The 19,603-nt window shown below is 45.7% G+C and overlaps 1 protein-coding gene across 2 annotated transcripts in view; it reads right to left on the bottom strand.

Moving 5' to 3' along the window:
• The window catches only part of LOC138467453 (uncharacterized), a 468,769-nt gene extending 454,958 nt beyond the window's left edge, over nucleotides 1-13,811 (bottom strand). For both annotated transcript variants that reach the window (XM_069607455.1, XM_069607456.1), the window contains exons 1-2: nucleotides 13,575-13,811; nucleotides 12,723-12,849 (exon numbers count right to left, since the gene is read on the bottom strand). In XM_069607455.1, the coding sequence (XP_069463556.1) occupies nucleotides 12,723-12,849; nucleotides 13,575-13,616 (169 nt within the window). In that variant the 5' untranslated portion in view covers nucleotides 13,617-13,811. The remainder of the gene's footprint in view (nucleotides 1-12,722; nucleotides 12,850-13,574) is intronic.
• Between the last annotated feature and the right edge of the window lie 5,792 nt (nucleotides 13,812-19,603).

Raw genomic sequence — 19,603 nt, 5'->3', positions numbered from 1 at the left:
TCATCTTGCAGGGACGATCTGTAACCTCTTCAAGAGATCCAACTATCGCACAGCGATACACGAAAGTTTCTCTATGGGGGCGAGAGGGGTGCTAATACTGGTTTCACTAGAGATCTCGTAAATAACACAGGACAGAGCTGGACGTTATGTACAAATACAGGCTACGCTCTGGAACCAAACCCTGGCGATCATGGCAATATACTCTCCGCCGTCTCTCCTGAACGCGCTGCTAGCAGATATTACCCCAATCCTGGTCGCAAATACGGCTGACATGTGGATGTTAGGTGGCGACTTCAATGAAGTCACGGACAACACCCTAGATCGTACACACATGAGAACAAGGAACCCAGCCACCACCACTAAACTGGCTGCCTTTGCGTCCGTGCTAGGAATGAGAGATGCATGGCGGGATCTTCACAGGGACGCACGCGAATATTCCTGCCACTCAGGAGTGCATGCTTCAATGTCAAGAATAGACTATTTCTTTCTACCCAATCAGAACATTCACAAAGTGTGTGATGCATCCTTCCTCCCACGGGGTGTCTATGATCACTCCCCAATGTTGCTCAAGCTTGAAACGGAAAGACTGTGGCCTCCCCTCACATGGCGACTTAACTCCTACTACCTGGGGTTCCCGGACCTACAGGAGAGGTTGGAAACAGTCATCTCTGACTACTTCAAACTCAACACAGGCTTGGTCAACGACCCTGGAACATTATGGGAAGCATACAAGCCGGTCTTAAGGGGCGAAATCCTTTCGTGGACAACGGCAAAGAAAAAAGCGCAGCGTGAACAGATTATGGAGGCCGAAAGAGAAGTCACGATCAAGGAGTCAGAACACAACATTAACGACACTCCCGAGACAAACAGAGCCCTGACACTAGCCCAGAAGAAGCTCCACAATTTATTGCTGGACTGTGCCAAGAAAGCACATAGTGCCATGAAAGCACGGATATACGAGACTGGCAGGAAAGCGGGCAAACTGCTTGCATGGCTAGAAAAACTTGACGAAGGTCACCAACAAGTGAAAAGCATCAAGAATGCGAATGCGGAGGTGGTCTCCTCGGATGCAGCGATAGCAGAATGTTTTGCTGACTTCTACGAAGAGCTTTACAAACCCCCCAACGTCATAGCGTCAAGTACCATAATGGATGGTGCCAATCTCCCCACACTTACCACAGAGCAAGCTGCCACACTAGACACCAAAATAACTGAAGATGAAATTGCAGCATCCATTGCTCAACTACAAACGGGCAAGACCCCAGGACCTATCGGTTTTCCACTAGACATGTGGAAAAAGATAAAACACTTAGACATATCCACCCACCTGCTTAATATGTTTGAATACTCCTTGGAAGTAGGAAGGCTCCCACCAGACCTACGCAAGGCCACAATCATAGTAATCCCCAAAAAAGGCAAGCCCCCGGATGAATGTAGCTCCTACAGGCCCATATCCTTAATAAAGAGCGAACCCAAAATAGTAGCGAACATTTTTGCTAATAGACTCCAAACGGTTATCACAACACTGATCCATCCGGACCAATGCGGCTTTATGCCTCAAAGATCCACGAGAATGAATATCCGCAGGCTGCACCTAGCGCTGGAAAGAGCACCCACCATACCACAATCACTTGCGTTACTGGCCATAGATTTTGAAAAGGCATTTGACTCGGTTTATTGGGAGGCACTGTGGGCAATCATGAGAAAAATGCAGCTTGGTGAGGCATTTATAAAATGGGTCCAGCTTCTTTACAACACCCCGCTGGCAGAAGTGAGGGTGAATGGGTGGCCCTCTCGTAACATCCAACTGGGGAAGGGAACCAGACAAGGATGCCCGCTCTCAGCAATGCTATTCGCATTGATCATTGAACCGCTAGCAGTCATACTGAGGGACACAACGGCATGGACGGGTTTCCGCTGGAACTCAGGTTGGGAAGATAAAGTATCTCTCTACGCAGACGATCTTCTGGTGTACCTAGGTGATCCAATAACCTCCTGTCCCATAGTCACTCAAATACTGTTAGATTACGGGGACTTTAGCGGCCTAAGAGTGAACTGGTCCAAATCAGTTCTCTTCCCGGTGAAAGGTGTAGACTGCATTCCACCACAGGGTTCCCCATACCAAGTCGAACACAACCAGTTTCGATATTTAGGCATCCAGATCACAAGCAGACTGGAGAGCTATATAACTCATAACTTATATCCATTGGTCAGAAGATTCGCAAAAGACGTGACCCACTGAGAAGCACTGCCATTAACACTACTGGGCAGAGTAGCACTTTTCAAAATGCTTGCCCTACCTCGATTCTTGTACATCCTACAAAATGCCCCCCTCCACGTCCCAGCAACAGAATTCCGTAAAATAGACAGAATCACACGCAAACTATTATGGGCGGGGAAACATCCAAGGATAGCTCTCAAAACCCTACAAAGCTCAGTATGGGAAGGGGGAATAGGACTCCCGGATATCCAAACCTATTACTGGGTGACCCAAATGGCGACGGCAAATGATATATTACATGGTAACCCAGCCCTCCCACACATACGGGACGAAATAGCAGCAAGGCACGACATGTCCCCAATTGAAAGCCTATATACCACAAAGGACCACTCCCCTGAAGGTATGATAACAGCACATACGTCCCAAATCTGGAGAGAAGCACACAAACATATCAGATGGGACAAAAAAATTACCCCAGTCCAGCCCATCTGGAATAATGCCTGTCTTGCAGGACTCAGTCGGCTCCCCAAGTGGCCAAACTGGGAAACTGCCGGTATACATATCATTCAGCAAATATATGTAAACAATCAAATTATCTCATTTGCCGAGATCTCGGCCACATATAATCTTCCTGCCACTGAGAGCTACCACTATGGCCAACTATATCATGCTATCACCAAACTAAGGGCCCAACTGTTAGACATGCCAGAATGCACGCCCATCGAAAGGAACATAGTGGTGGACAGCGTGAAAACCAAGGTGACATCCACAATGTATAGTGCCATCTCCTCTTTCGCCACGAAGGAATTGGCAAGTCTAAAGCTGAAGTGGGAAAGAGATGTGGGCCCAATACTGCCTGAGGACTGGATCTCGACCCTGGTGAATCCTAGAGAGACTGCAATCTCAGCCAGAATCCGGCTTATACAACTTAAAATACTTCATAGGATATACTATCCCAGAGTGGCACTATACAAATGGGGTAAAATAAATGACTGTAGAGGTCTACGCTGCAAGCAAGAGGAAGGAACCTTCTACCACATCCTATGGCAATGCACGAAAATACAGTGCTTTTGGTGCAAATGTGGTGAGAGACTCTCGATGGTCATGTGTCGAACAATCCCAATTGATCCCAAACTTCTTCTCCTAGGAATTACAGAGGAAGGGGAAATGTCTTGCTTTGAAAAACTCCTGTTTTCAACCTCCACAGGCATTGCCAAAAGGAACATTGCGCAGCTATGGGGTTCAGAATCCACCCCCCAATATGACCAATGGTTGTCGGACGTAGACGCCTGCATCCTAATGGAACGCCGAGTATATCAAGCAAGAGGCTGCCCGAGCAAGGCAGAGAAGATTTGGGCAAAGTGGGAACAAACTGTGTAATATACATAATGACTGAACCAATAGATAATGATGTATAAACCTCCCACTATTTCGGAGAGACATATCCTGTCCTGTCATCCTTAGAATAAGACTAGCATGGAAGCGACCAAGAAACATACTATGTCTGTTCGTGCTGACTCGCAAAGTTACAAGTTTGTGTAATGTATGTATTTTGTTTTGTTTTGTTTTGTTGGAAAACCAATACAATTTGTTATAAAAAAAACAAATATGATGCTAAAGTCGAACACAAAGCAGTGGGCTGTGTTGCTAACTCCTCTTTTTAAAGATGTATTGGTAAGGGGGTGTGTACCCAAATCTTGGAATACCATTTTGGTGGCCCCCATATTCAAGAAAGGTGCACAAAATAACCCTAAAGCCATTACATTACTTGGTGTAGATAGCAAGATGTTTGCTACTCTGATCTTAACTTACAGGGCTGGGCACCGTTAGTGGGAAAACCAACTAAGCTGCAAACAGGTTTTATTAAAGGTTGCTCAACTAGCCTGAATGGTTTGGTGGTGCGGACTCTCCAGGAGGAGGCATAGTTTGGGAACAAGGGGTGCACTTTTGTGGGCTCGATAGACCTCTTGGCGGCCTTTGACCGAGCGGATAGGAGGAGACTTTCGGCAAAACTCTCAGGTTGGGGCTAGCTGGGAGGTTTATTGAAATTGGTAATGAAGTTGCATGAGAACTTTGAGATTAAGGTTTGTCTTAATAAAGAAGGGGACCGGTTCAGAAATATGAAAACAGCCCCAGGCTTGTAACAGGGATGTGTTTTGGCCCCCTGGCTTTTTAACATGTCAGTTGCTGACATTGGGGATTTCATTGAGGGTAATTGGTTGGCTCCTCCTAGACTTTAGACTTAGGCCCTCATTACGACCCAGGCGGTAAGGGGTTTACGCCGGCGTAAACTTCGCCGGCCCTTACCGCCTGAGTACGAGTTCCCGTAGCGCCATGGTGATTTTTACGCCTGCTTATTGCAGGCGGTAAAATCCATGGCGCTAAGGGACCTTGTTGTTAATTACGCCACCGTAATTTACGGTGGCGTAATTAACGCCTTCCCCACTCCCATTATGCCCTATGGGGCAAAAATGGGAATGGGGAAGGGTAAATGGGGATTGGGGACTTACCGCCCCGCCAAGGTCGGAATGGGGCGGTAAGTCCGCCAACCACCATGGCGGAGTTGGCAACTTAGCGCCATGGACCATGGTGCTAATAGCACCATGGTTCTCCGCCAAGGTCGTAATGAGGGCCTTAGTGTTTTAAAAATCCTGTGGATAATTTATTTTATGTTACGTTATTTTGCACTTGTATAGCGTCTTATATACCATTGGTATGGTCTGAAGGCGCTGGTAGGTTGAACGCCCTTGGGAACCGAAGTTCAGGTCAGTAGAGAGAGTAGGGAGAGTCAACGGCGCGTGTGCGCACCGGGTATGTGTGCAGCTGGTGCGATATTGGTTAAATAGCTGCTTCTTAGCGGTAGGTGTGGTGGTTGAGATCAGTGGTATGTGTTCGTTCTGGCAGGATTTATCCAGACCGACTGTGGCTGCGTTAGGCCTGAGGAGAACACCTGGCCTGGGGTGTGTAACCAGCAGTGTTTACTTAGAGTGATGGGGAGTGAGCGGGAGGTGTTGGTATGAGAACAGTCATACCGAATGTTGTCATAGTAGCTCTGTGTTCTAGTTGAGTGGTGGTGTAAAGAAGAGGGTAAGCGTGGGGTGTGATTTGATGGGTTACATGCTCATTCATACGTTCTCTGCATTCCAGACTGTACTATGTACGTCGCGCAGTTCTATGCGCTCCAGTCCGCTCTCTGGACTTTTATTCATTCCATGCGTCCCCGTCAGTGCTACCTACTCCGGTCTGCTCGACGCACTCATGCATTCCAGTTCACCCCGCACGCTCCTGACTGCCCCACGCATGCACTCATGTCTGCCCTTCGCATGCACCCTGTCTGCGCCTGTACTTCGCATTCACCCACCGTGCGCAGTCACCCGCTCCCCGCATTCATCCACTCCTGGCACTCACCAGCTCCCTGCACTCACCAGCTCCGCACACTCATCCGCTCTATGCACTCATGCCGATTACTTTTTATTTTTTGACAAGACCAAGATCGGCCTCCAGCGTCTTTTAGTGGCTTTTAAGGATTATGCCTACTTGAATGGATTGGAGATCAATCCGGAAAAAAATGAAGATCCTACAGTCCTCATGCAAGAAAAAAGTCTGTACTTTTAGATGGGCTGTAGAAAAAGTCCTAATACCCTGTGCCAACAGTAACATATCTGGGTTTCTCAATATCGGCAAATAAGGGCCTTGGAAACCTGGGAATTGTTTTACTCAATGCATGTGTGAAAACGGTTTGTTTGCCTGACAGAGAGCAAGTACTCTCATGTGTGTCTGCTGTAGTCTTTACAGACTACATTAACCAGAATCACCTGCTATTTAGTGGGAGTTCAGGCGAATTTAAAATCTGTCACCTTCCTGCACCTCAGCTTTTCCTTTTCAGGTATTTGTGGCCATCAAGCGAAGTGCTCACTCGCTTAGGCAGCTTGCTATTTATCACACAAGTTGCTGACTGCTTGGTTTCACTTTCCCTGAATTTCCTTTATTGCTTCCATTATCTCTCAGTGCTCGCAATCTTTATTTTCACCACATGTTACCTTGTTTGCAAGAAGTAATTTACTCAGTGCAAGTGTGAAAATGGTTTGTTTGCCTGACAGAGAGCAAGTACTCTCACGTGTGCCTGCTGTAGTCTTTACAGACTACGTTATCCAGAATCATCTGCTATTTAGTGGGAGTTCAGGCACTTCAGCGCCGGCGCTACTGCGACGTGCCGGTCGTCGCCGGTCATCGCTGCAGCTCGCCGGCTTGCCGCACCTCTCTTACAAGGATCTCCTCAGCAAACACCATTGTTCATCTGCATCCATTAACCACTCTGGTAGGTCTACTATACTATCCAGACCCTATTGTACACCTCAGTGCATGCTCTAAACACTAGGTGTCTCAAACAAGCATCACACTTGCAGGGTGCAAAAGTCCAAAACATAGCACCTTTACTGATGTTGTCACTTTTACTGCTGAACACTTGTTCACTCTATAAACATGGCATTGAAATTGCCGACCATGTTGATGAACACAATCCTGACATTTCTGGAATAACGGAACCCTGGTTGAACTCTAATTTGCCCACTCAAGCCACCCTTTCTATACCTGATGACTACACTCACTACAGAGCAGACCGTACACAAGGCAAAGGAGGCGGCGTCGCACTTATGTGTAAATCAAATCTCACCTGTCATGTTATGCCTCATATTACACCGATGGATCTGAATCCTTATGGATAAAGATTAGAACTACCCCTAACACATGCCTCAATGTGCTAACAATCTATCGCCCCCCCCCCGCCCCCCAAGGACATGCTTTCCTTCGAGGAACAACTCCTTGTCTTGATTGCACAAATCTCAAATCCAAAAGTCCCCTCATCACAACAGGTGACTTTAACTTCTGAGCAAATTATCTGCCCGATAAAGTTGGCACTAGCCTACTTAAGTCTATCACCCTGCCTAATTCCCCCCTAAACTTAACACCTACCTGCGTATTTGTCATCTGACGAGGAACTTAAAAAACATTACTGCCACAAAGTTCACTACTTTGCTGTCATCTAACCTACAGCCACTTGCTAACTTTGCGGACTCCTCTGCTCTAGTTGAACACCTTACTTCCGCCATCAAGCAAGTCATTAACGGACTAGCCCCCTTGAAAATGAAGGCGAGCAAATCTGAAGCCATAAAAAAACACCTGGTTCTCAGAAGAAATCATTACTGCCAGACAATCAAAAAAGGCCTTAGAAAGATCCTGGCGAAAGAACCCTAATGCGGATACTCTTTCTGCCTATAAAAAATGTGTACTGGAATTCAAAGCACTCATCACTTCTGCCAAAGCTACTCACTACAATAAGAAAATCATTAATGCCTAGTTTAATGTTGGGTAACTGTTTAAAATCCTGGCAGACTTTCAAGATCGCCCAGCTTCTTCGAACAACCCTACTAAGGACTCAGAGTGGTGTCAAGATATCCACAATGGGTTTCTATCTAAAATTAACACCCACAAGGAAAATATCAAAAACTCCCTAAACCACAAGAACCTAGTGCTTCCGGCCCACACCACCAACAACCTAGACAACATTTCTCAGTTCTCTTTCTCTCACTATTCAGAGAAACAAGTGCTTAAGGTACTACAGGATCTCAAAGCCACATCCTGCCCAGGTGACGATTGTCCTACCAGTATCTTTAAAGAATCATTATATCTCCCCGTCCCCCGGCTCACAAAGCTGATCAACCTATCCTTTGATGAGGGAACGGTTCCATCTGCTTTGAAATCAGCATGGATAACCCTGTTACTGAAAAAAGATAACCTAAATCCAACAAATAGAGACAACTATCGACCCATCACCAATCTACCTTTCATTCTGAAGGTCCTTGATAAGCTGGCATATATCCAACTCCAAACTCATGTTGAAGAGTTTAGCATCCTGGGCACTCGTCAATCGGGTTATAGGGCTTGCCATGGCACAGAGACTGCTATGCTTGACCTTAAATCCACCCTGGCAAGCATAGCAGATAAAAACCAATCTGCTCTGCTGATGCTATTAGACCTCTCTGCAGCCTTCAATCTCGTTGATCACACCCTTCTAGTGACGAGGCTCGGAGAGGTCGCAAACTGTTCCACCTTGGCATCGGAATGGATCGCCTCCCTCTTAAGACCACGCAGAGTGAGGGTTTGTGTTGGCAACAATCACTCTACTCCTATCCTTCAAACCTGCGGTGTTCCGCAGGGCTCTTGCCTGTCACAATTACTTTTTAACTTGTATATTCAGCCACTGTTAGATCTACAGAACAGCCTGGGTGTCCAATATTCAAATTATGCAGACGACACTCAGGTCGTTATTCAGCTCAGTGGCCATTACAAGAATGACGCAGCAACCCTCAATAACATCTACAGCGCCATTCAGAAATGGATGGCCTGCAATTCTTTAGCTCTCAAAAACAAAAAAAACTGAGCTCATGATCGTCGCCACCAAGAACACTCGGAGCAAGTTAACACCGGACTATTCCAACTTCTTGATCGCAGATCATGTTATAACAGTCTCAACAAAAGTGAAAACACTAGGCCTTATTCTTGATGACGAACTCTCAATGAAGTCTCATGTATCCAATATCTGGTCGAGCTGCAGACTCATTAACAAACGGACACAATACATCCGACCTTTCATAACAAATGACAACTGCGCTTTGTTGTCCACAGTGTTGATAAACTCTAGACTGGACTATTACAATAGTTTGCTGACTGGCGCTACTGCTGCCAACATACAGGCACTCCAATTCACACAGAACAATGCTGTGCGCGCCATTTTCAAAATATTGCGCCGCACACATATCTCTACTTTCAGAAAAACCCTGCACTGGCTTCCCGTAAGGCAAAGAATATCACACAAAACGCTCACTCGGGCTCATAAACGTGTGTCTCTTACCAGCCCCACATATCTATCAGAGCGTATCAAGATCAAGCCTAAGAATAGGAATCTTCGCTCTACCACGGCCACTGTACTCGTCCAGCTGAGATTCAAAATGGCCCAGTTTGCTGGCACCAGCTTTGACACTCAGGCCCCTACTCTATGGAACGCGCTCCCAGCGGCCATACGCCAAATACAGAACTACCCTCTCTTTATGAAGGCCATAAAAACCCACCTTTTCAACCATGGCCCAGAATAACCGGCCTTAGCTCTCAGCTCATCCATAGCTCCTGCCTGCTTTCTGTTTGTGCGTCTTATCGCTGTTTTTCTGTGCGCTCTGAGGCCTGCGGGCATGTGGCGCGTTATAAAAATAAAAATAAATAAATAAAGCAAAAGGCGATTACGATGACTAAAATGTTAAAAGTGGAAGGGAGGGGGTGTGGCTTGGCGCGCTATCGAGAAGATGGCCATCTGAGAGCCGCCACCATCGAGAGAACGGAAGAGGAGAAGGAAAGCAACCATTTGCGGGAAGTTTTCCCTGAAGCGAACCGCGGAATGGGCTGCCGGACACCTGCTGCTACGTTTTGCTGAAACTCCTGGCTTTGGTGGTGCCAGCGTTCACTAGATACAGACCGGCCCTTAGGACCCATGTGGTGGGCTGAAAACATGGCAGCTACATGCAATGCTGAGGAGTGAGGAGAATGGCGGGGGCACCGGGGAGCCTGTGAGTGCTGAGCGACATCTGCAGTGTGGAGCCAGTTCAGCGTGAGGAGGAGCCCTGCGCTCGACACCGGTGCGCTGGCTCCAGTGTGATCTGCATCCTGTGGGGGCTGCTGGAGTGGTGCAACACCCGGTGAGGGTCTCCAAATTGAAGATGGGAGAAGAGCGCAACCCCGCGCAAGAGTGGAAGCCGGATTGCTGGGGAGAGAGCGAGCGGTTGAGGGATGCCCCCTCAGATGTGAGGTGCGGGTGGTGGTAAGAGCATCCCCTATACCGGCAGGAGTCAGATGGATCGCGAGGTGGCGGGAGTGAGGCGCATCCCCCCATCCCCCCAGCCGGACAAACTGCTTGGGCGGCGGGCCCCTGCTGGGCGGGCCCTTGTGGAAGCTGGTGGGGCAGACGCATCGGGAGTGCTGAGCGGCATGCTGGGTACAACTGAGGGGGTTGAGATGGCGGCCCGTGATAGAGGAGCAAGTGGAGGAGAACGGGCAACCCTACCTGCATAATAGATGCCTCCCTGAGCCAAGGTACCTGTCTACACAAACCAAGCAAGGCATGCCCTTACAGCCAACGAGCCCACCTGCATAACGGAGCCTGCCCAGTGAAGTACAGAGAGCTTGATGGTGGTGAGGGGCTTGGGGGGCTCCGTGGCACCGGGGTGATACAGGGGTCCTGCCCTATAGGGGCTACAAGTGACCTAAATGCTTCATCTGGGGGAACAAACGTGCTAGGATATCTAAGAGGGTCTTGCTAAAGCCAGCAAGAGTTGGAGGATTGGGGATCCAAGATGTGTTTCGCTATAATCTCGCAGCTCAGATCTCACACGCTTTTACCTGGGGAGGGCAAACCTCACTGCCAAAGTGGGCCTTCTCCTTGCTTGCGACAACTAAATGTACACTCTACTATAAGGGGAAGGCGCTTCGCAGATGGGGAATATGTAGAGGGTTGGGACCCCTCACACCAGTGTGCAATAACCCGGGCTTCCGTAAATGGAGGGTGGCCTGGAATGCCTACGGCAGCTTTATAAAGACAAAAGACCATTGTAATTTGAAGAATGTAAACTTACCTTTAACAAACAAGAACCAGAGCGGTTCAGATACACGCAATTGAGGCATTGGGCCTCCCTTCCACACACAAGGGAAGGGGCCACGAGGACCCTTTCTACCCTAAAATTGACACTAGGAGGGCACTATGGGGGTGGGGGGGTCTTAAGACTGTATACACTCCTGGACACGGGCGATCCTGTCACATTCCTGCCATACATGTCTAAATGGGAAGAAGATCTGGGGGGCCCCATAGACAATGAGGAGTGGTTACGAATATGGGGTCGGATGCCCAAGTCATCCCAGTGCATCACGGACAGGGAATGCTCTTATAAGCTCTGCTATAGATAGTACCCCACCCCCAGAAAAGGTTACATCACATGGATAGAAGTTACCTTGCCGCATGCTGGTGGGGCTGTGAGGCAGTGGGCTCCCTGTTCCATATGGTGTGGATATGTCCCAAGGTGGGTCTTTACTAGAAGGAGGTGCGGACAAAGGAGATCGCGGGTTGGACCTTCCTGCGGACCCACAGATAGTGATCTTGGGAGATACAGGGGTGGGGTGTTCTCCCTGACCGGTCAACTAGCTACCTTGATCAGGCATCTCCTACTGGCAGCAAAGCTGGTCATCGCCCGTACCTGAAAGACGACCGAGGGCCCGGTGGCTCAGATGTGGTGGGTTAGGGTCTGGGACATACTGGTGGCAGACAAAATCACGGCACTGTGTGAGTTACCAGAATTTCCTGAGACCTAAATTGAGACTAATTAGTAACAACTGAAAAGACTGCCTCCCTGAAGATGGTAAGAGACATGAAAGCGTTTGGAGGAGAAGAGCAACTGAACTGCAGCAGATGGGATTTAACCCTGTTACTACTTGCATCAGGTATTCAAAACTGGGAACTAGAGTGCACGCCTCACCCCCTCTTTTTTCTACACATTGATTAAATAAGTGTCTTCCCTTATTTTCAAATGATTGTGCTCCCACAGGTTATTTCTTTTTTGTTATTTCCTTTCTATTTCTTCCTGGGTTTTCTTTGGATGAATATGGGAATTTAAGGAAATGTTTGTGTTAGGATGTACGTCGGCCGAATAAAGTTATTTGGATTGAGCTATATATGTGGTAGTTTAATTATGTGGTGATCACCAAAATCCGTTCTTCTGCACAATGCAGAAGAGAACTGTATATAAAATGTGGGGACCCCCACCAGTATTGGTTACACCCTAGCTACATTTCAACAAAAAAAGTGCATACATTATTTGAATTTGAAACCGAATTCCTTTAATATAGTTCCTTTTTCATTGACATTTGAGACGCGGATATGGCGGCCAATGCATTTCCGACTAGCGAGTCCTTCATCAGGGCAATATATCGCATCACGTGGTGCCAGGAATCCATATGGTCATGAAATTAGACTTTCTGTGGGAGGCAGCACAATGCAAATTCAAAATGGTACCTCCACACAGAAAACAAAGCAGAATTTGCTTTCTGCTGCCTCACACCGACCTCATGAACATAAGGAATTCTGTTTCAAATTCAAATAATGTAAGGACTTTTTGTTGAAATATAGTAGCTATTTCTACTAGACTGTAACCAGTACTGGTCAGGGTTCCTTCGGCTTACAGACAAGACATGTAAAGCTGTGACTCCTAGCAAAATGCACAATTGTACATATTGTTTTGATTTATACCGTAATGTTAATATGTTCACGCAAATCCTCAATATATGGAGCGAAGTGTCTAACATGATACTGACCTGACCTTACAAACTCTTCTAATCTCATGAACACATTACAAACATCAATAATATCGTAATATTCTGAACGGGAAATGAGATTGTATAACGTCACCTAACGAACTGAAGGCTTGGTGTATTTCCCTCATCACATTCTTGTACATCTCCTTCTGCCAGTGCTGTAAAAGCCTCCACTCCTCTTCAGAGAAACGGGCAGCAACGTCACAAAACGTCAGACGTACCTGATGGCGTAAGTTTCAGAACAGAGATATATTAACTCAGGAACATTCAGTATGAAGTGTATTGAGAATGATGACATCGCGAGTGTATCTATGAAAGCAGTTTTTCTATCTGCTATTTACACGGACAATGTATAAAAGTGCACAATTTCTACTGTCTAGCGGAGAAGGAAGTAAACACTATCCTTTCTGTGTTGTGTTTGGTAGAAGAATGAAAAGTCAAGTATCAGCACCCTAAAATTAGTAAATAATACTTTACTATTTGCTTTGATATGCTGATGGTTTATCTGAAACATATGTGCTCAGCAAATGAACATATAAAAGCAGTTCATGTACATTTGGTGGCCTCAAGCACCATTTGATTCCCGTGTTTCGATTTAACATATTAATCGCTGTGAGTTCTAGTCTTGATTATACATTTTATAGAAAACATTCCAAATTGGTGTGATGTGTAAATTAAAGTCACTGGTTTTACACGTAGTGTCCCGGTGACATTCAGACAACTGGCCAGGGGCCACCGTACCAACACGGAACCTATTAGCAACCACCATGAACTGAAATACCCAAATAAAAAAATATCTGTGTAAAGGTCAGTTGGTAAGGTTCCTGCATTCCTGAAGTAACACACATGCGTCGTGGAGCTTTGCCTACCGTATTACTGTTGAATTATACATGAATTCATTGGCAGTCCCGTTGCAAATACAAGCATCCATCGTTGCAGTACTCACCTTGGCAGAATCTTTTGGAGGATTTTCTTGCTTAGCATCCATTATAACTTCAAGTGAATTTTAAAAGTTGCCAGTGCAGGAAACCGCCCGTATAATGACTGCACAAATTTATGGTTATTGTATTTGCGAAAAAGTTATACAAGTTGGAACCATAACACACGAATGAAAGGGGTGAACAAATTCTACAAGTAAGCGCTGCTGCGTGCGACTCCGCCTCCTAACTGACCTCATTGGACAAACGCCGGCTCACCTCCCCCCCCCCCCCCCCCTCCGGACACGCTCATTAGTGAGAAGGAAGTGTCACGCACAACAGACGGGTTCTGTGGAAAAATTGGGTCCTGAGTCAGTACCAAGGTGCAAAAAAGAAAAGAAACATTTGATTTTTTTTGTGGAGATTTCGCAGGAACCTAAATCATACACCAAGAACACCGCTGCTCGATTTAGGCATGGCCTAGAGATTAGTGTCTCGTCTGCTGGCCCTGCGCAAAACTGCGCTATGACATTTTCCAGCTACAGCAGACCTATGGGAAAGGAAAATGTATTTGAAGGCGTCGAAGTGAAAGGGAACTGAATCCATGCCTTGTGTGCATTACTAGTATACAGTGCCATTCCTTTTCAAAGCCAGAACGGATGTGTAAGTGTGGCATATAGTTAAGGTTAAAAAACATGCATTGATTTTGCGAAAATACATATTGCTAAAACTATGGGCTGGTCTGACATCTGTATTGCATATTCTAAAGATGTTTTCTCTACTGAGCGCCCTACATTTTGTAAAGATTTGTGCTGCTGTTTACACATTATAAAGCAGTGAAACAAGGGATGTTTCCGCCTTTTGCATTGTTTTTCCCATAGCTAAAAATGTGCAATCATAGAACACGTGCACAGCCATAAACCGCTCAATATTTTTGCTTCAAAATTGAAACACGCTGGCACAAAGCAGTGCAGGTTTTTCTTTTGGTGATTTGGTGAAACACCATTCACACTTTTTTTAACAATTTGCTAGAGAACAGCCTGCATCCAGCAACACGTCTGTTATAGATCCCCCTTAGTGCACTGCAGCAACTGAGGATTTTCAGAAATGAAAAGCCACACTTTTTACTCAGGGATATGGTGCCCTGATAACTACATCCCTGGTTGCGGATTAGCAAGCAGGGCACTATATCCCAGAGTAAAATAACAGAGGGGGAGCGTCCTGGCACCAGTAGAGGGGGATAAGTAACAGAGAAGGGAGCCCCATGGGGACGCCACTTAGCAACAGGAGGAAGGCCAAATCCAGAGAGAGGTGTTGAGGCATTGTGGTCCCCACAAGAAGTGATAAAGATTGAATGCTAGACTGACCTAAACAGGAGACCTTCCTGTCTGGAACATCTGAATGCCTTTTTGTTTGCTGTGTTTCGTTTACAATCCTGTGTTCAAGGACTCAGGATTCAGCACATGCACCCCAAACATTTTTCTTTTCTTCCCTTTACACCAGAACACAGGCTTGGTTCACCAACCATTAATATGCCTCCCACTGAAAAGCTTAAAGGATAGTTCCGGGACTTTTTTTTTATTGTCCCTACGGTTCGGCCATGTGTTTTTAAGCATAAATCGGTAGATCGTAGAAAACTTTCCTATGGACCTTACCCGACTTTTCGTCCATTAACGCACTCGAAATCAGCCGCCATTTTCTGATAATCCTATCATTTCCCCCCATCGCCCTGGCTCACCTGCTTTTGCGGCACTAAATCAAATCCCCCGCCCCTGAAACAGACTTTATCAAAACATTCATATTCCCCGCCTCTATCCGTGACGTGACTGTGCTGCGTAGGCAAACGCGCCCAGGCGTCTTCTACGCGACTCCACACAGAACCCGGAAACCAACACAGATTAGCTCACAACACAGCGCGCCACAATTCGGAATATGAAACTGTACTTTTAAATCAAACCGCAAGATTGTAAATTTGGTAAAGTACATTTATTTGACATCAAATGTTTAGAGAATATTCAGCGATTTGCATTTTTATTTGCTCACGTTCCAAAAAGTTCGTTTTGAGGCACGCGATGTTCCTTTGCTGTACACAGGGTCTTAGATCATCTCACAATGCAGCGCCACAATTCGGAATATGAAACTGTGGTTTAAAAGCAAACGGCAAGATTGTACATTTGGCAAAGTACATTTCTTGGACATCAAATGTTTCGAGAATATTCAGCGATTTGCATTTTTCTTTGCTCTCGATCCAAAATAGTTCGTCTTGAGGCAAGCGATGTTCGTGTGCAGTACACAGGGTGTTGGTTTATGATAAAATAAGCTCTTTGGTCGCACTGATAATCGCATGGCTGTTCCAACAACGAGGCACTAGGCCACCACAACGGTCTGTATGTTGCATCTAGCCGTTAGTACCGCGTAAGGGCATACTTGTACTTGGCGATCGTCCCATAAAATGGTCAGGGTGGTAACGTTGTTCACGCGGAGAAGCAACTGGCGGTTATAAAAGCCATCCGCCGGTGTCTGGTACTCGTGACACATACAATAATGAAGGATGTACCTGTTTTAAAAACATAAAAAATGAAATTAGTCTCACCATCAGATCTTTATTAAAATTATTCATTTTATATATTAGGTCGGGAAATTATTTCATAGCTAGGACAGTGCAACTGGGTATTATACGTCAATGGGGGGGCTGTAGGATACTGAGACAGTCCCCCAGTGCAGGGGTTGACAGGGAGGCAGTGCAGGTGGAGAGTGGAAGGGCCCAGGACCGAGGTCGCAGACAGTGGACCAGTTGTAGCAGGGGAGAGGGAGAGAGAAAGCAGAAGCAAAGAGGAAGGTTTTGAGGTGCTTCCGTAAAAGGAGATGGTTCTCCTCAAGATAGTGCGCGGTACAAAACAATATGCCACATAGAACGAACAAGTACAACTTAACCCGTCTTTAAAGCTACTGTATAGTAATTAAATTGCGGTATAAACTCATCTTAAGAGTTACTTACATTATATTTGCATTTTCCATTGTGTCTGTGCGTAGGGCAGCCCCGAAATACCACTCCTTCTATGCCGACGTTATTTCTTCTAATGAACGAACATTAAATGGCTTTCGTTTCTGAAATTATATTCATTATCGTTTCTTACGTTAATGCCCCACACCCCCAAAAAGAAGTCTTTCGGGATGGTCCCGGCCTGTCAAGGTCAAATAACAATAGAACCTTATACTGAGTCGTGGGCCATTCCGGCACCCGAGAAGAAAATCAAAGCAGCTGACCTTCACTTTGAACGAGCACACATTCCTAGTTAGCTACATTCAGTGTAAGGCCATCTCACAGGACTCACAGAGCAATCACTTTTATTTACACAATACATAGCTACACATATTCAATGGGCCTGCGACATGAGGAGACTCGAGAGAACAGACAATCAAATTACAATCATTTAAACCGTGATGTGTATTTCTCAATGAGCTCTTCTTTAGGTGGACATGGAACAGAGGCAATGTTGGGTGGCAATGCAGTTGTCCCCTGCACAGGTTCGTTCACAACTCCATGTATGTGCCTATCTAGGACATCAACAATAAGTCTCTCAATAAAGTCATATTGCATATCCTCAAACACTGGTTTGATAACCCATTGTTTACTTCTTTTAGTGAAGGCCTTATTGTAGCGAAGCGTCCCTAAAGTTCCGGTCGTCCTACTTTGTTGACGGCCAACATTATGGTTATGTGCCAAGACCGCTAGAAGAGTCCGATTTATCATGCTCTCCATGCCAAAATGCAATCGTTTTGGCCTGTACTTTAGGCACATATTGTGGAACACCTCCAAATCTCCTGTGTGGCAGAATTCCGTGAGTCCCCTCAAATCTCTTGTTATAGTTTTATCAAATACAATCTTTTCAATGGCTTTGTGAGTGGGTGATGAAGGAATCAACCACTTCTTCTTCCGTACCTCCTCTGTGGACAAATGGCCATGTTCACAATTGTGGAAATGTTGGTTTGTGGTCCAGCGGTGAACGTTGCTACAGTGTAGCATTACTGACCGCCATTTTTCCAGTAGAATTTCCAACGACCCTCCACATGTTTTTGAGCTCCACCAAAGATGGTTGCTGATTGACTTGGACCACTGTGAAATACCTTGCATATCTTTTTTTTTACCTGCAGCCGACATTTTTTTATTGATTGTTTTTGCAAGATGCCAAACGTCAAATTGGTGATTTATATTTTTGTACTCTTCTCTCATTGTCTTGGCAATTGAAACGTGTCTGTCCGTGGCTATCAGGTCGATCACCATTCCCCGCGATTGTAGTTCTTGCAATGATGCTACAAAGCCAACTTTCTCCATGGCCACTGAGGATGTGCTTTGTGACACCTGCACGACCACCGAACTCACAATTTTCTTACTTTCCATGTCCTGAAAGTGGTAGGTGCAGTACTTGGCTGAAAATCTTGGGCTGTCGCACTGTCCATCACCGGCTAGCCTGAACCGTTTGCCCGCGAATGTACTATCAATAGACATTTTTTCCATTCTCCAAGCTTCGCTAATGGCTGGAAATAGATAATCGGTTTGGTATTTGTAGAACTGAGTTTTCGCAATGAAATGGATTCCCACAAACTGAAAGAAAGACTCTAACTTTTTAAAACTTGAACCACTAAAAAGTGCAGCCGCTGCACAAAGTAGATTGCCTGCTGGCAGTTGCCCCAGCATGGGTTGTGCAGACCATGAGAAAGGATGATATTTTGTACAGGTGGCATGTATTTTAAGGTTAGTGCCTCGAATTGCACGAGTCACATTAATCAATGGCTCCCCACATACTTCCCCACCAACCGAATGCCCACATTTCATCCGAATAATAATATCAATCAAACAACTATCGAATACAATGAATTTGGCCTCTTTCCTTATACTGTCACTCTGCATCGGCCTGTAACGTTGAGGACATGTCACTCACATGAAAGGTAGAATCTCTGATATCGTCTTCCGCTATGTTCAGTGATATTGATGGTGTTTCATTGTCGTCCACTTCATTCTCTTCCATTGCAACATCTGTTCCTTCTCCGGCGATGGGTGAATAAAACAATTTCTTCAACTTTCTCGCGGTCTTAGTTTTTGCGGGTGTGGATTCTGTGAATTGATCTCCGACTGCATCCGAACTACCAGGAGGACATTCACTATCAATGGCTGGATGTGGTATAGCTCCGTTGTCAATCACTTCATATTCTTCCCATTGGCACGATGCATCTCCAGTCTCAAGTCCCTGCCAAAAGGTTTGACAAGCAACATCTCTCGTTCGCTTCACTGTCTGTGTAGATCTAGTTCGTACACCCACTCGCAACTAGAGGACAGATTGGAAAAGGGATGTTCAGTTTAAACACAACTTACAGTATTGAACTATTAACAGTGAAAAACAACATAATATAGTGACCAGGACACTAACCTTCTTTTGCTTTCTTTTCTTTGAAACTTTCTTGCCTCGAACTTCAACATCGGAACACTGTTGCTCCGACTCGTGTGTGCATGTCTCCACTTCCTCTTGCGCTGCAACGACTATATTTTCATGATAAGCACATCCATCACGCACTGACGCTCCATCGACTCCCTGAAACATAGAACTTTCATTAGTATGTATAATAATATTGAAAACACAAAATGTACTTGGGGACCAATACCCACGTACATCTCAATAGCAAAACACGAATGAACGCTTTGTGTAGAACATTCAAACGACAATTATTCACGCATTGTTGATCTAGTTAGATGGAACTGTCAAGATCCATACCTCGGGCTCCTCATAGACTTCCATTGATGATATTATTGAAGATGATGCTTCAGTAACTCCCTGAAACACAGTAATTGCATTAGTATGGTTTTCTATTTTGTTAAAAAGAACATAAACTTTGTGCAGGCGTCAACGGCTCATCTAAATAGACCTGCACAAATGATCAGTTAAATAATGGATATCTAAATATGATTCGATTTGCTCGATCGTTGGAAGTGTCACCACCCAGAGATCTGCATCAACTACTAGGGGTGATGTTCTTGTAGAAGAAGCTCCGTCATCTCCCT

The sequence above is a fragment of the Ambystoma mexicanum genome, chromosome 4q, assembly GCF_040938575.1.
Source record: "Ambystoma mexicanum isolate Mex_15411 chromosome 4q, UKY_AmexF1_1, whole genome shotgun sequence".
NCBI lineage: Eukaryota > Metazoa > Chordata > Amphibia > Caudata > Ambystomatidae > Ambystoma > Ambystoma mexicanum.
This window is presented reverse-complemented; position numbering and strand designations above follow the sequence as displayed.